Source organism: Channa argus, chromosome 9, assembly GCF_033026475.1.
Source record: "Channa argus isolate prfri chromosome 9, Channa argus male v1.0, whole genome shotgun sequence".
In the NCBI taxonomy this organism is placed as follows: domain Eukaryota; kingdom Metazoa; phylum Chordata; class Actinopteri; order Anabantiformes; family Channidae; genus Channa; species Channa argus.
Window position 1 is genome coordinate 7,997,602 of NC_090205.1, and position 18,030 is coordinate 8,015,631.

Consider the following 18,030-nt stretch of genomic DNA (forward strand, 5'->3'; position numbering starts at 1 on the left):
TTGTGCACATTTTCCAAACCCCAGCCATCATGCAGTTTTGCTAACTGTAAGAGGAACTGCACTAAGGCTGCTTTTACAGTATGCCTACAGGAGCTGTGTGCAGCAGGTGAAAAGATGGAACAGAAAAACCTATTCCTATATTAACAACCATTTAATTTATGAGTTTGCAATGAGGAATTGAGCCCATGACAACGTGAGACTTGGAGCTGAGGCAGCTCCTTCATTGCACAAAGGTGGTTCACCTGAGCCACTGTTACCATCAACTTCTGACTCTGTCTATATTGTCTATATTGTCTCTGTAATATTGTAGAAAAATCTTTAAATAATATCTATTCAATCCCCTAAACAACACACCTGAACCCTAAGGCAATTTGGTTCTTGATAACTAGGGTAACAGTTGTTATGCTGCAGAAATGGGACCTGTAATTTAATCCTAATATATGTGACCCCCCCCCCCCTACCCTACAAACTTGAATGAAACCAGCTGTAGTTATTGTCCAGAGCAAAACTCACCAGTCTGATGTTGTTCTAGTCGTTCTGTAAAGACAAAAGCCTCTTCAGATAACATAAAAATCCTGTGGTAAACATTTTTTTTTTTTTTTAAATACTCAAATCTAAGCTCAAACGTGTCCTTCCCAGATTTGACTTCCTCTTCTGTGGAGACTTCAGCACATGTTGCAATTTCCTATTCAGGGATCTTTTGAAAGCTAGCTAGTGGCCCAATCTGTTGAGCAATAACTGGGAGGAGAGAGCAGCCTTGATCCTGTTGTTTGTATGATTCACACCATTCACAGACATATAACACAGAACATTTTTAAAGGGCACTGGTGGATTTATGATTATACAGCCACTAAGAATATGCACAATGTCACACACTGTTCCGACAAGTTAATTTTCAAACCACTAACTCACTGTGCTGAAGGTATCTCATAGTTTAACTTGTGGTGACATTTACAGTAAAACACTGTCATGTTGAGACCTCTTGTGGTTGCAGAGAGAAGCAACATTAAAATGCCTGCAAATGACTCGCATATATAAATAAGTGATTTATAACACTTACCTTTACACTATATAATTATTTTAATAATGCTTATTTTAGAATATATTTAATTATGCATCAGTAAATCATGGTTTCACAGAACAGTGAACAATAAGTGTAGAAGAGAAACACATTTAGGTGAAGAAACACCTCAGTATACCGCAGAACACTTTACCAACTTTTTATTTTTGGTCTTTTCAGCTTCAAGGTCGCCACAGTGGATCATTTATGCGCATGTTGATTTGGCACAGTTTTGATTTGCCACCCGATGCCCTTCCTACCGGGCTTGGAAGCCGCACTGCGCACCTGAGAATGGGAGAATGGGTTATTGGGGTTAAGGGTCTTGTCCAGAGACACTCCGACATGTGGTTTGGAAGAGCAGGGCGCGAACCTCCAACCCTATGGTACATAGGCGGCCTCTACCAACTGCGCCACTGGTGCCCCTCAGTATGTAATCTTTCCGCAGTGTTGTGAAAAGATTACGCAAATTGAACTACAGTTTCAGCCTTAATGGATTTTTTTTGTTGTTGTTGAAGTTATCAAATGAATTTCAAAATAATTTTATTTCGGATTTGTGTCACAATGCAATAATCAAATTTAAAATGGGCAACATCTGAGGCAACTAAATTACATGACTCAAAATTATGAGTTCGGGACAGCGCTAAATGAGATGCAGTGCTTCACATAGAAATTATTGTATAGAGATAAACTGAAAAGATGGTCTAAACAGTAAACGGTGCATCATGCTGAACCTTATTGTACACTTGGCTCTAGTTGCTTTACTTTGGGCATTGCATTTATTTCATAAAGTTATTATTTATGCCACTGTGTTTCAGAGGAAAATATTGCAATTTTTATTGACATGATTCCTTAAATTTATTAGAATAAAATTATGTGTTGTTACAAGTCAAAATAGTCAAAACAATTAGACAATTGGTAAATGCTTTTAATGGAACAATAATGTATTGTAGGTTTGTTGCGTCTCAAATGTTACATTTAATCAAACATCAACCCTGAGAGAGAGTCATATTACAAATGTAAATGTGCAAGCATTTATCTGTTTAAGGCTGTACAAATGCTTGCATAACTCATTGGTGAGCTGTTGTCTTGGATTGCATTATATTCTTACAACTGTACCTAAGAAAGCAATGATTGAGGGTTTACTTTTTATGGAGTGTTGTCAAACAAATTTTTTAATAAAATAAAATGCACGAAGAAAATAAACCAAATGCATCTAATTACACATTAGTAAATTTCACTAAAAAGAAAGAAGTCCTTGTGTAATTCTTATTGGAGGATGAAAAAAGGGATGACTGTGGGCAATAGCATGTCACTCTAACTGAATATATCTGCACTGTATGTTGATGCAGTGTTACCACTGCACAACATCAAATGCACACAACATGCAAGAGAAATTATTTGTTTTATTAGCAAAATTAGAAGGTGCTGTTCTGCCGCGCCAGAATGTAATCCATTTTCTTTTTCCTTTTAGGTTTCAAAAGGGCATTGAGGAAGATGGAAACCACCGCCAGGAAGCAGGATATAGCCACTACAGCTACCACCAGCCAAGTAAATGTGGAGTCTGTGAAAACACAAAAGGTCAATGGAAGCTGTGATAACAATGGAGGCCACAGGTGATCTTTATCACTGCAAATAATTCATTGTATTATAACTTCATTGTATTTAATATGCTGCAACGTTCAGTCAACTTATTTCGGAGACAATCATTTCAGTTACTAGTTAAAGCTGCAAATGCAGCATTGTTCAAATAGTTTTTATATATAAATATACTCGACAACTTATCTCACTTGGAGAGGTGCCGTTAACACCTCCCTTGACACAGGCTCATTTAATAGCACTGGCAGCAGTGTAGAGATATTCTCACCAAAAAGCCTTTCTGATCAATTACAGAAGAGCAACAACTTCCACGTAATTAATACTAGATAACGACTAGTACCTGAAGGGCTATGTAAAACGGAAGGAGCGACGCAAAGCTGTATTTGAACAGAGGCCTTTCACGTACATAAATCCCACCACATTGCTGTTCAACTGCCCCTAATTTAAAGCTCTACTGTCAGTTTACACTAAGTCAAGGAGGTTATGCCCCCCCCCCAAAAAAAACTACTAATCACTTTCTTCTGCTGCATTCATTCAACCACTTGTATGTCATAGCAGTTCTTTGTAAGTCTTCCCATTTCTCCTCCAGTGTAGCATTATATGACAACTCTGCTTGAGTTTGAGTCAGGCAAATATAAATATAAATGTCTTAACTTCATGCTCTTTCCCAACCAACCCCTGATGCTGGCTTGGGTCCTTTACACAGGGGGCAGTCTCAGAAGAAGGAGGGAATTACCCCAGCTCTAAAAATACCTCTGGAAGTGCAACTCTCAGCCCTCACTCTAGTCTGGTAACTTTCATACAGAAAGACAGAGCAGTGTGTAGACAAGATAAACCCTCCATAAATGGGCAGTGTGTAAGGGGCTTGAATATTAAGCTAGCACTAACTTAAGTTCCTTACTCATCTCCAAGTGTACCATAGATAATAATCCCTTCTTGGAGGCCTCTCTAACCCTTTAATTGCTTAGGTTTTGTTCGGTCAGATGTGATCCCTATTATCCTGTCTCACCAGTGTGTTACCTCCTTTAAAGAGGTTTTACATTCTCTGAGTCCGAGTACACTCTATGACAAAAGCGTTTCAGCAGGGCTCAAATACAGTATGTATGCATTCTAAATTGTCACAAAACATAATGCTCACCTTCTAATTGAAGCTGTATGACAACTTCTTGTCTTCCTCCTTTGTTCTGAGAAACACACTTTAGCTCGGTCTTCACCTCTTTTTCTGTCATCGCTACAACAGCCAGTCCTAACTCAATCTGGCATCCTTTGTAGACCCTGGTCACCCTGGGAAGAGTCAAACAAAAGTTTGTTTAGATTTCCTTGTATGACAGTGTGGGACGAAAAAGCTATTAACATCTATCTGATTTACCCTTAGACTAAATTAGAAAAGCTATTTACAGTAAAGTAACACTCCACATTAGGACTTAAACCCTCAGTCTTGGCAAATAGAAGGAAATTCAAAGCACATCAAGCTAACAAGTGATTGGTAGAACCTCAAATTGACATGCAACAGAGGTTTGAATAAATATATTTGACTGTGGTTTTTAATTTAATTAAAAGTCAAATCTGTGAAGTTTATGGTTAGGGCATGGACACAAGTCAGCTGTCGCCCAGATGCTGTCTGGGAGTGACAACCAGCCTAGTCTTTGCAGTGTGTCTTGCACCATCGTCTTTAGGTTACGTCTTTACATACCCTCCCCTTTTTATATTTTTGTTTTGACTTCAGGTTACGGTTAAGAGGAAATATTCCTCAAACAAATCAGCTTACTTCCTTTCCCCCAGCAGAACACCCTTCTCATGGATTGCTGACTCCACTGATTGGCCGTTAACTAGCCATGTGACCACAGTGGAATCTGCTGTTTGACATTCTGTGAGCACCGTGCAAAACAGCAAGTCTCCTGAACCTAAACAGAGGAATTTAGAGATCAATTGACATTAATCCTTTAGTAAAACAATTAATTCATTATTTAAATTTGACACATTATCATACAGTTTTAATGCTTACCATGTGGAATTTCAAAAATGGTTCCATTCAGTGGTGAAACAATCAAAGGTGGTTTCATTATTGGAGCTAAACCAAGACAAACAATATTTAATCACTAGAAGACATAAAACCTGGAAATTAAAACAATTGTACAGTAAATAAAGTAGTAGCATTTTTCCATAGCACCAAAAAAAACAAAATTCTTACCTTTAACATCATTGTAGCTGCTACTGCTGATTAGACCTGGGCCAGGAGTCACAGAAACATCAGGTGCATTGGTTGTGATTTCAGGGTCTGGACCTGGCAAATACAAATTATAAAGTTGGGAACACATCGAAACAACTCTTAAGATGTCGGCAACACTTACCCGTGTTATACTGTAGTAATTACCTCACTAGTAATTACCTCCAGGTAACTGAAATATTTGTGGAGTTTTGTGTCTTGCGTGAAATTAAGTAATGTGGGATCTGTGGCTATGCTGAGGCAGTATGTTGCACCAATTAGGCCAGTAGAGGGCAGGGCAGGCTAATTATTAATGTTTATTGGTTATGGTTATAGTGCAAATAAAGAATAACCTCCAATTTTAAATTATTTTGAGTTTTTAACACTAAACAGAAATTAACAATAATATATACTATCAATGTAAATGTTGAAATTTCATATCTGGCATCAACATATTATTCAAAAAAGTACATGGGGTAGAAAAAAAAAACCCTGCAATGCTGACACATCACCCACCTTGCACACGGAGCAGGATTACTCTGCTGACGTTGTACTGCTGATCTTTGATGAGCACGCTGAGTTGGCAGGTGTACACACCTGCATGGGATCGCTTCACAGCAGGGATCATTAGGCCACGTTGGACCGGTTGAAAGTAGCCTCCTCTTATCTGGAGGGCAGTGGGACTAGAGTTCTGTCAAGAAGCAACATACAGTATAATTCATGAGTAAGCATCTAAGTGCTAACACTGAACAAGTTCAGGGGTCTCATGTAGCTGGGGCATTACATGCTTTAATAAAATGACACTTCTTCTACTGGTAGATGGTGTAAGAGCCGCACGTTTTGTTTTCACCAACTCCTCAGCTCCCAAAAGACTTAAAACATAGAGAAAAAGTGTACATGTTGCAAAAAAGTGATCTAAACATACTTATACATACAGTAGGTCTTAGTAAAAAGACAGAAATGACTTGATTTTTAACAAGGTTCTGTTCATAATTCACTGACGTACAGTGATGCTGTTGAAATCACATATTTACTTTACCAGAAAAGGTAGAAATACATTTTAAAGATCTCAGAAACTGACCAAATTTTCATTAAACTCCTGGTGGTGATCCAATGGCCAGTAAAGAATTTTTCCTCTCACCTTGTACCACTCTATCAGTCCGTCTGTCTTGTTGAAGTGACTTAGCGATGGGCATCTCATTGTCAGCTTCTTTCCTACTGTGGCTAACATGGGATAGGAAAGTTTCTCCAAGTCCACAGAACTGGATGTGTACACATGTAGTTTGATACTCCCAGTTACACAGTAGGTTCCATTTCTGGAGACAAAAGTGAGGACAAAATTATTAGGTAGGAAGAAGGAGTAGCCAGTAAAAAAAAAAAAAGAAATATGTTTTTACATAGATGTCTGAATCTATATTATGGCAAATGTTATAAAGGAAAACCTTAAAATCTCCTCTAGTGTCAGGGATGTGGTTTTGTGAATTTTAGTTTTCAAAATATTGTCCTTCCTCTCTTTGTTGAGATTTGAAGAGGGTCTCAAAGATATTTGTGCATTTTTCAAAGCAGTTAAGTTCTTTACTTTCCTACGATATAATCTTTTGAAAATAAGTATATGCAAATATGAAATATAAGACAAAATATAGTTGGAAACATAAACATATATTTAATATGTATATATTAAGTTTTAGTTCTAAATAAAGTAATTCTTGATTAGGCACAATGTTTTGCATGGATTACATTCTACATTGCTATTTTTGGAAATTTCACATCAGGAATGTTCCATTAGTTTCCAGAGAAATGCATATTTATTTAGTGCTGCATGCTTGTGTGCTGAAATTAGTTTTGTGAACAACATTTCATTGAGTAATTATGATGGCTTAATCTAAATGAATCTGTGGTTTGAAAATGATACAGAAATCGATTTAACGAAAATCAAGATAAATTTATTTTCTGATAGGTTTGCCTCTTCACTCAAAGGTATGTTGTCTGAGATTTTAGTGTACTAATAAATATCACAGCAGTTAGGAAATTTCAATTAAGTAGAAGACTTCTCTACTACTTGTCACTATTTCAGGGTTGTTTTTCCGGTCTCTGTCCAGCATCATCTTCTGTTAGAGCACCTGATAGTGTAGCAAAGCATTTACTGTACCTCTATGTAACCTAAACCTTCCTTCTTAATATCTGTCAGGAAACGGCTCTCAGTGCTATGATGGCACGTTACTGACACTGCTCAATTACTCAAGTATTTTAGTTGTTCTTTAGACTTCACACTACCTGTAGGTGCAGGTGTATTCCCCCGAGTCTGAAGGCTGAGCTGGGAGGAACCACAGCTGTTTGTTATGTTGCTGTACACGCCCCTCACTCTGATAGGCTACGGCCTCTGTGCCATTTCTCCTGGTGATGAGGTGATTCGCCGTTGGAAGGGCAATGTTGCGTACACTGAGCACTCTGGTGAACATTGGGAATGCCAGAATTACAGCTTCTCCTTCCACTCGGAATATATCCACCTCTGGAGACACATGGTAGCAGCTTCCTGTCAGAAAAAACACCCAAATATTTAATTATGTTAACATCAGGTTGTTTTGCTGGTTCAATAAGCATTAGTAAAATTTCAAGCTTAAATGGTCATTGATTGTTTTTAAATTATTTTTTTTAATTTATTTTTTTTTTCCTTCAAGAGGGGCCTAAAAATTTGCTTTTCCACTTGCAGATATTTAAATAAAATACCAAACTGGGTTTTTAATTTGGGTAAAAGCTGAGCGTTTTAATGTGCAGCAGGCCTTTTTTTCAACTTTCATATTGTCTGCATCCTTGTGAACTACAATGTGATGTAGACGACTCATTTAACTGTAGGTCGGTTGCACTAATGGAGGTGAACAATTTACTGTAAGGACTACTATTGCTTTATATGAATATATACAGATATGGGTGACTCTGAAAAAGAACCCATATTTTAAATCTGCAATAACAAGTCATAAAACAAATGAAATGTAAGAATTAAAAGGGAAATTAAACTTGATTTTTGAGCTATTGATTTTTGATTTGACAGAATGTTATAAATAAAACAAAAAATGCCAAAAAGAACGGTGACTAATTTTCTCCAATGAGAATAGGCTAAATGATTGATCACAGGGTTGAAGAAATGCCTCAAAAATCCAGTTATTGTTTCTTTAAGTTTCATATGTTGAATTTTCAAAACATTTTTCCTCATTTGTCTGTGTCTGTCTTGTATACAATGTATAATAATACGGTTTCCTAAAGAGTATCTTCCACTTTCATTTAGTGGACATAACTTTCAAGTTTCTTTTATACAGTTACAAATATATGTAGCTAGATAATATGAAGCCTACTCACCTTTCATTGGCAGAGGAGGTAAATGTTTTCCATAAGCATGTTTGATGATGGCCACAGACAACAGCAACGACAAGCGGATCATGATAGTATTCTGACAGGGCACAAAAATAAGTAAGTAAAACATCAACAGACTTAATGCTGGTGATGTCTTGAGTAGTGGATGATTTGAGAGAGCAGGATTTGTTAAGTTGCTTTCAGTTAACTAAGTCTGAGCTGAAGCAGAAGTATAACACAATAATTTTTTATTTTTTTTTAAAACAAAGTATTAAAGCTCTTAAAGAATAATGGTGGAAGTAAAATATTGGCAAGACTCATGTCTGGTGCTGGAACCTTGCCTCGACCACAGTTTAGCTAAAGTTTATCCTCAATTTAAGAGGTCTTTGTGGGTTGTAAAACTAGTGATGTCACACATTCATCCCGCCCCCATGTCAAACATAGCCACGGGGTTTACAGCAATATGTGTAAAATGAGTCACATCAGATGGGAATGAAGGCCACTCATATCAGAGGTCAGCAAAATCAGTAATAATACATTTGTTTCGTTTTTTAAAACGTTACAATAAAAATATAGGCTTTTCTACTGTTGAATGGTTTTAATAAAAGATCAGTTGTTTAATAGATTACTAGGACCACGGATCTACTGTATGCTAAGGACTTAAATTTTAGGAGTAAAGGCAGATTTCACTCATTTACCTTTATACCTGTCATAATGTCTGATAATGCAAGTTAATATCATTTCAGTGTTTAATAATTGGGCATTATGTAATAAAATCAATCCAGATGTGTGTGTATATATAACGCATACACTCAACCTTGCTAGGACTGGGTTTGATCCCCTTTTCCCTTCAGAACGGCCTTTTATAGTTCATAGCATAGATTTAATAAGGGAAAACTTAAAATTAAATTTTAATCCCACATTCCAGCACATCCCAGGTGGCACTGGGATCTGATGACAGTGGAGGCCGTTTGAGTCCAGTGGAGTTCAAGAACCCAGTTTAGAGGATTTTAGCTTTTGACATGGTGCATTATCCAGCTAGAAGTAACTATCAGAAGATATGAACAATATGGTCATAAAGGATGTACGTGTTTAGCAACAATACTCAGGCAGGCTGTGGCATTCAAATGGTGCTAAGGGAAAATATCCTCTCCAACCATTACACTACTACCACCACCATCAAGGCATTTTTGCCCAGAAAACTGCTACTCTCGATATTTTCTCTTTTTCAGACCACTCTCTGTAAGCCATAGAGTTTCCAGTAGGTCAGCAGTTTTAAGACCCGACCATGAGCTTTCCTTGCCATTTGTATACTTGTTTGCTCCTAAGCAGATTGTCCATGTCTACGTGTCTAAATGCAATGAGCTGCTGGCATGTGAGAATTAGATAATTAGATATTTGGATTAAAAAAAAAACAACAGTTGCACAGGTGTACCTAGTGTGTCTCTGTGTGTGTTTTGTGTGCGTGTGTGAGTTTTTGTGTGTTTGCATAAATACAACATGCTAAACTCTCTGTTCTAATACATGTGGGGACTGTTATTCCAACATTGTATCACTGTTCTGTCTGTTTGTCGAACTTTGTGTTCTTGGCCAGAACATTTGCTGCAGTTAAGTAATTTCTTGACTGGGAACAAGATAATTTTCACTTCTGCTTCTGTTTCCTTGTCCTTTAATCAGCTGACAGCAGACACACACTCACTTGATTTCTACAATAAAGTGTCTCTAGCATCAAAGGGCATTCCCATTCAAAAAAATGTGTGGAATCATGTCATTGTTGTACCGTAACATTGACCGTGAGTCAACGTGTGCGTTAGCGTGGTATTATGTGGGATCAAATTGAAACTATGATGCATGATTTAGTTTCATGTACAGCTAAAAAATGGAATTATTGACTAATTGATTACATCTAGAATGCACCGGGTTTGTCATTTATATTTCCTGTAATTTACATAAAATAAAAGATAAATATTGCATTTTTGTCTATTTGTTAACAGACTGAAGATTGCTATAATTGAGAGACTAGAATGTCTTTGTTTAAACTAGAAAATGTAAGCAGTGGTGCAACAAAATATTTAAAAGTAGCAATATTATGATACAATACTTGCATATGATTACACTCTCAGTAGTACAGGACGGTGTACTCACGGTGTACAGGCAAGTGTGGTGGTCCCGTCTGGGATGGTGAGAACAGACTGATGTGCTGACAGCTTAGATTGTGGCAGCCTGTGTTCAGTTTCCTGTCAACTCAGGGGGAACCTGTGCTGTCTTTTCAAGGTTCCCACCCCTCTAAGATGGAAATTTCTCAGGTTTCCCAATGTAACACAGTGTACTGGACAGCTCACCACTCAAAACACAGAAAAGACATCCTGAGAAATGTCCTTCAGGTTAATGCTTACAAAATCCAGTGGACTCATTTTACAAATGTGTGCAAGTGTTGTTCCATAGGAAACTTTTGCGTCACTCCTGAACATCTGTTTGTTTAAGCATAATAAGAGAGAGAGACACACACACACACACACACACACACACACACACACACACACACACACACACACACACACACACACCTACACACACACCTACACACACACCTACACACACACCTAGTAGTACCTAGTCATGCATGTTGTCTTTATTTGCTCAGTTTTCACAGTTGTCCCTATATGCTAAGCTAGGCTAATCACCTCTTGTCTCAGCACTTGACAGTTAGTGTTGATCTTATAAACTGTCGAAAAAAAGGTTCCATTTATATATTGATTTAGCATTAAGGTTTCGTTTACATCAATTTTAAACGTGGTGACTCTCAGTGGTCATATTTTATACTGTATATTTTTTACTTAGCACTTTGCATTTTGCGATTTATACTGCAATTGCAAGCTAAGTGAAATGTGCAGTACTCCCTAAAATTTTTGTAAGGCAATACGTGAGCATTTGTACATTCATCATGGTGGGTCATGAACAAAACAGATATGGATATAAAATCATAATTACTTAACTTGGATATATCAGCAAACTGAATGAGAACAGTTTCTGGCTACCTTTTATTTTGACCTAGTCCTTGAATGTTGAAAATGCAGCGAAAAGACATGTTTTTAAATCTCTCTTAGTGTGACTCGCTGGTCTGTCATTGCTCTTTATAGAAACTGTGGCATCTACCATTATACGTAGTTGTACGTTAGTCATTTTGCCTGAAATACTGATTTGGTATTTTCCATTATAACCATAAAGATGACATGCACACTCTTTAGCAACATAAGCTTTAGGGAGGCAAGGTTGTATTGAAACAGTCCTGCAACTCTGCGGGTTGTGGTTATTGAATCTTGTGCAAGTGTTGTATGCCAATCTTAGTCTGAGGCAATGCTAAAACGTTTACTGTATACATTTGTGTTGTATCTTTTTTTATGTAAATTTTCTCTCTTGACAAAAAACCTTTGGTAATATTCTGTCCTGCTAAGGTGCAGTAACACCATTTTCCTGTGGTTGTGTGTTATGTGTTTTAATCCTTGCTTTAACATTTATACTGTAGTTGGTCCTGCTCCTGCAGTTTCCTTGGGAATTAACTGGGCAAACAAACAAGTACTTGATTTTTATTAAGACGAGGGCTTTTGGGCTTGTCCTTTCAGGGGACGGACATTGATTTGGCATGAATTTTTATGACGGATCCCGTACCTGCCGTTTTATCTGGGCTCGGGCCCCTTGGTGGTTGGGTGGGATTCGAACCCGCGGCCCTCTGCATCCCATCCCAACCCAATGCTCTACCACTGAGCCAACATACAGTCAGTTGAAATCTATGAAGACAATGTAAAGGAAAGATGAATGCAAGCAACCGTTTAGAAATGTTTACACACAATGCAGCTAAACCAATTACAGTTTGTTTGGTGATGTTGTACGAGTTACAGCCAACACAGCCTGGAGGTACTAGCCTCATACTAAGATACTGGTGACCACAGTTCAGTTTTAAGCTTTAAAGTTTGCAGTCCTAATACCTAAAAACACTTTCAGAAAATAAAATGTATGTGTATACAGGTGCTGGTCATATAATTACAATATCTTCACAAAGTTAATTTATTTCACTAATTCTATTCAAAAAGTGAAACTTGTATAATGTATACATTCATTCCACACAGACTGAAATATTTCAAGTGTTTTTCTTTTAATTTTGATTATTATAACTGACAACTAATGAAAACCCCAAATTCAGTATCTCAGAATATTAGAATATTAAGACCAATACAAAGAGAGGATTTTTCCGAACTCTAATCAGCTAATTAACTAAAACGCCTGCAAAGGCCTTTAAATGGTCTCTCAGTCTAGTTCTGTAGGCTACACAATCATGAGGAAGACTGCTGATTTGACAGTTGTCCAAACTATGATAACTGCACCCTGGAGAGAAATGTGAAACGAAACCCATTCAAAAATGTGGGGGAGATTCACAAAGAGTGGACTGCAGCTGGAGTCAGTACTTCAAGAACCACTACGCACACACGTATGCAAGACATGGGTTTCAGCTGTCGCAGTCCTGGAGTTAAGCCACTGTTGAACAACAGACAGCGTCAGAAACGTCTCGCCTGGGCTAAAGACAAAATGGACCAAAGTTGTGTTCTCTGATGAAAGTCAATTTTGCATTTCCTTTGGATATCAGGGTCCCAGTGATGGTTTGGGTGCCATGTCATCTGCTGGTGTTGCTCCACTGTGTTTTCTGAGGTCCAAGGTCAACGCAGCTGTATACCAGGACGTTTTAGAGCAGTTCATGCTTCCTGCTGCTGACCAACTTTATGGAGATGCAGATTTCATTGTCCAACAGGACTTGGCACCTGCACACAGTGCCAAATCTATCAGTACCTGGTTCAAAGACCATGGTATCCCTGTTCTTGATTGGCCAGCAAACTCACCTGACCTTAACCCCATAGAAAATCTATGGGGCATTGTGAAGAGGAAGATGCAATATGCCAGACCCAACAATGCAGAAGAGCTGAAGGCCACTATCAGAGCAACCTGGCCTCTCAGAACACTTGAGCAATGCCACAGACTGATCGACTCCATGCCACGCTGCAGTACTTCAGGCAAAAGGAGCCCAACTAAGTATTGAGTGCTGTACATGCTCATACTTTTCATGTTCATACTTTTCAGTTGGCCTTGCAGCAGAAACTGTACTAACCCATTTATTGCTGGGGTAAAGCTAACAAGTGCAATATATCCACGTGCACACCCACCAGAGCGCTCATCTCACTGCCATTTACATCCAACCCATTCCTAACTCCATTAAAGTTCCAACAGTCAACAGACTGAGTTTAGGGACCCACCTTTACTACGTTGTGGTTGCCATATGGATGCATGTGCCCCAACCATAAATCTAGATAACAGATAACAACATAGCACCATGTTTTAATGCCACAATGTTTCCTGAAACGAAGCTGCAAAATGCAAGAAACTTGGACTTTATGATTGTGATAGGGACCACGTAGGACAAGCTAAGACTGTCAGACATAGCTGCCCCTCACATCAAAGGCACTATAATGACCAAACAGACAGTGGTGATGATGATGATGGAAGCTTATATGATGAAAGGATTCCTCTACTGAGGCCAGGTCAGGTGGACAGGTCCAACATCTGCTCATTATCTGACCCGGCTGAGAGAACCCAAGGGTCAACATGCTTGCTCGTTGTCTGGGAAACTGGTGGACTATGACTTTCGGCTTGTTCATTGTCCTGGGGAAACTATACCTGAATGCTGATGCACTGTCACATGTTGTGGGCTTGGACAAAGCAGTGCAGTGTGATCTAAAAGACCACTCAGATAAAAACGTTGCTTCCACATCTATGGAGCCACTTTTTGTGGGAGCAGATGGGACAGAAGTCGATGCTTCAGCAGGCTCCCTTGCATCCCCTCCAGTGGGGGTGGACGGGACAGAAATCCACACTTCCAGAAGCTCCCCAGCGGGGTGGGGGACTGTGCGGTTTGCTACAGCCCTGGTCCAGTGGTTCTCAACAATCAATAGAGTAAATGAGCCACAGAGAACAAGCAGAGCTGCAGCCTGAATGATTGCCCCTGATATAGCGCCCATTCTGGAGGGGTTGGAGATGAGCAGAGGTCAACCTGCTTGGTGACCTCTGCTCATACTTGTAGTACTGTTGAAAACGTTCGATTGCTCTGAGGGAAGGTTGTTCTACCTACAAATTCTGATAGCTCACACGTACCATTCCTCCGAGATGGAACAGCTTCACGATTGTATAGTGGGGATCCATTTCGGAGTAGAGATAAAATTAGCACACCTTAAAGCCAGGTATTACTGGTATGGCACCAAAATGTGCTGAGAGGGCGTGGCCAAAGAAAAAACCCCAGGCTGCGATGGGCACAGTACATGTTGGGGCCTCCATGGAATGGATTGCAGTCGATCCAATGGAGCCCCTGGATGATATGGACACAACCGCTGCGTATAAGTTGTCCTGCAATATTTCAGCAAGGGGTGGAAATGTACCCAACACCAAATACCAAGCACCAAGCAGTGGCCAATAAGATGAGTGGGTTTGCAGATATGGAGACCCCTGCACAGCGACCAGGGCACACATTCTGAGTCAGCCGTGTTTGCCTGTTATTGTAGGTGTGCTGGAGTGATGTTAAGTGAATTTATCATCATCCAGAGTGGGGGTAGTGTTGAGGGTTAAGCCTCCACCTTAAGATTGACAGCCAGTGATTGACTGGCTAGTGCGCCAGTTGTTTATGTATGTGCATAAATGACACGTGGGTGGCTGTGGGGCTATCGAATGTAGAACCTGGATGCTTAGCTCAGAAGAGTGCCCAGTAATTGGACTGCCAGGACAACTATGTATAGAGGCTGTAAATTCACCTGTTGGCAAGCAAAATAAAGCTGGACTGAAAACTGTCATCTTAGTCTCACTCCTTTACTGCTGAATTAAGCTAGTTACCAGCTACAAGCCAAGGGGTACCAGAGGGTCTCACAGCTACAGTTCGGAGACCAAACCTGGTCCTTGAACACCTGTTCTACTTGTTTTTCCAACGATCCTTGCTCCTCCCACAACCAAAACAGAGACCTCTACATATGGTGGTTTGGTTTGCATATTTAGGTTCAGGCAGCTTGCACATTGAATGCCCCTTTTTGTATACTTAAGTGCACTGAAACACAGTGGTTTATCTGACAAAATTGAGTCTGCTTGGCCTCAACCATGCGCAAATAAAAACCTGATCAAAGACTGTATCGAAACCATGACTTTATTAAAATGACAAACTAACAAAATGATCTTCCCCTAAATTAAAATTGAGCTAAGATATCCAGAAATGTTTGGCAGAATTTTAAACACTGCATTTAAAAAATTACCACAGATGGGCAGCTCCCTTCTACATTTTCAGACAAAATAGAAAAATGTAATACCATAACAAAAGTTTAAATTTACAGGATCTCCACATTACAACCAACATTTATTTTGTTTCTTTTGTTACCAAACAAAATAGCTTCAACTGTTGTTTGAAAATGGTTCAGAAAGGTTGGAAATGTGAATTATTCGTTTCACCAGCTCAAACATAAATACCAGAATGATTATAAAGAGATCATGGCAGATTTTAGGGCAACAATGGTAAAAAGGTTTCTTAATTAAGGTTTGTCAGCATCTTTCAGTAAACAATAATGACATCAATAATTGTCCCAATATAATTAAAATCAACTCAAACATAAGAAAAAAAATTTATTGTGATTAAACATTTAGCATATCCTCCAGACCTACAGTATGCATGTACTTTTTCAATAAAATTCCCCCTACATAATTCAAAAAAACGACCTTTTGCACTTCAGTTCTCTTTTCAGCAGCCCTGAGATCAGACACCACAGGATGGCCTCAACAAGAAGTCAAATTTTCAACACACTGCAACTGTTTTCTTAGAATCAACCCCTAAAAGGTTTTAGTGTTAGCACATTGTGAATGACTAAACCATTTCTCATATAATTGAAGTATTATGGATCTTAAGTGTTGATTGTTCATGTGAAAACATAACCTAACAAATTATATTTCTATAGGAAATAAATATTTAGCAAAAATAAAATCTGTTGAAATACACAGACAAAAGTACAGCTGACGTGTTAGAAGGGTTCTGTTAGCCAACGTATGTCACAACATTTCTCTTTTCAACAGGTCTTTGCATATGTTTGGGGAACAAAAAACAGCAGAGGATAAACAATTCTTTTAAAATTAAAGTTTATTCAAAGAAAAAACCTTCAGGAAAATACATGACTTCCTGTCTCACACACAGAGGACATAAGTTAGAGTAGCATGGCAGAAACAGCAGAGGAAAAATGCGTTGCCTCACATCCAAGCCTGCAGAGACCTTTACTGCAATGTTGAAGCAGCGCTATGTGAATACCTGAAATGAACAACACGTGTTCTTTATTGTTTTGTAAGTAGGTTGTTTACTAGGGTTAGGGGAGAGGATTAAAAAAAAGTCTAATAAAACCAGGCTCAAAAACAAAGAGGACGCATGTGTTAAACATAAATACCATGAAGCACATTAATGTAACAAAACACTGCTTCTGTAAACATTTCTCCACCTAAAGTGAGCATATTAAAACCACTGCAGTCGCATATTTACGCGTACGTAGACTTACAGAAACAACAGAAACTATAGTTAAGCTTTTTGACTATCTCTAAAACTTAAAAAATCACTTGAAGCATTGTGTAATTTTTATTTTATTTTTTGTTTTGTTTTGTTTTTTTAAGGTTTCCAAGTAGTGGTTTTTATTACAATAGCTTTACATGTTGTAAATGCTGCCTTCTTAGCAATTATCCAATGTGAGTCAGCAAGCAACAGCCTTTTTTTTCCTCATCAGATACAGATTTACATCTCATCCTTTTTGTAGCCTGTGAGAATATCAATGACCACAATTATTCAAGAAGTCAATGGAGCCACTCATCAAGGCTTTTATGCAATAGGAGACACACACTGGGAACTACTGCACACACAGACCTCAGACAACATGGCTCTAGGGTCTAGACAGCTTCTCCATATGAGGGGAGGAAAAAGTTTGACAAAAAGCATTACTGAGTAACTTTTACATGTCAAAACTGCTTGTGTGTGTTTGTGTTGGGAAAACATGCCCAACTTGCTAAGTGAAGACACATTCGAACATTAAGTCAGAACACTCACAGCCCACCCCCACCCCTACACACACTTCTCCCACTATGAATAATGGTCAGTCTTTCATTGTGGAAACAGAGGAAAGTCCAGTCCTGCAGGTGACCTAAAGAAGATTGAAATTGCAGTTTGCTGCTCAGTCTTATTTTCAACTTAAATAACAGTTAAACAGGAAGTGGACAGCACAACTAGCAGAATAGTTTCTTCCCAAAAATGCATGTTGCATTCTTCAGTAAACAACCCATTGAGGAGAGTTTCTGCTCCACGTTGGCTGTATTGTGACACTTCATTGCAGTAACACTGAAATCCAGATTCAGGAGTGATAAATTAAGTTTATGCCCTTAATTGATGGGAAAGAGTAGCTAATCTATGCACAGAGACTTGCAGGATATCTGGAACCCTTCTCAACTTAGATGTGTTAGCTTCCACTTGGATTCTTATAGCAATGAGAAAGCTGCAAAACAAATCCTTCACCATCATGGAAAAATTACACACCTGATGTAGAGGCTGTTGCAGCTTCTAATTTTCTTAACTTGAAGCTGAACATCTAGGGTCGATCACTTGTGACAAGATACAAAGCAAAAACATCATCTCATGCCTTGGAGCACTGCACAGTAATAAGTCTTTCTACATTCTTGACAGTGCATTGCATTAATAGAACAGAAAATTTAATGTGGG

General features: G+C 38.6%; 2 protein-coding genes across 3 annotated transcripts in view; both read right to left on the minus strand.

The window, feature by feature from the left end:
• LOC137133452 (uncharacterized) overlaps positions 1-697 on the minus strand; it is a 74,599-nt gene extending 73,902 nt beyond the window's left edge. Inside the window, exon 1 of the mRNA XM_067517114.1 lies at positions 514-697. Within this exon, the coding sequence (XP_067373215.1) occupies positions 514-568 (55 nt within the window). The 5' untranslated portion in view covers positions 569-697. The remainder of the gene's footprint in view (positions 1-513) is intronic.
• A 1,273-nt stretch (positions 698-1,970) lies between these two features.
• LOC137132503 (interleukin-1 receptor type 2) lies at positions 1,971-10,549 on the minus strand. Of its 2 annotated transcripts, XM_067515045.1 has the most exons (10): positions 10,356-10,549; positions 8,217-8,307; positions 7,137-7,395; positions 6,004-6,178; positions 5,379-5,553; positions 4,848-4,940; positions 4,662-4,727; positions 4,425-4,560; positions 3,795-3,940; positions 1,971-2,621 (listed from the first exon to the last, which is right to left on the minus strand). In XM_067515045.1, exons 2-10 carry the CDS (start codon positions 8,296-8,298, stop codon positions 2,476-2,478), a joined length of 1,278 nt encoding a protein of 425 aa, XP_067371146.1. In that variant the 5' UTR covers positions 8,299-8,307; positions 10,356-10,549; the 3' UTR covers positions 1,971-2,475. The 2 variants fall into 2 exon arrangements, with proteins under 2 accessions (XP_067371146.1, XP_067371145.1); XM_067515044.1 differs by lacking the exon at positions 10,356-10,549 and having other exon boundaries at positions 8,217-8,574.
• Between the last annotated feature and the right edge of the window lie 7,481 nt (positions 10,550-18,030).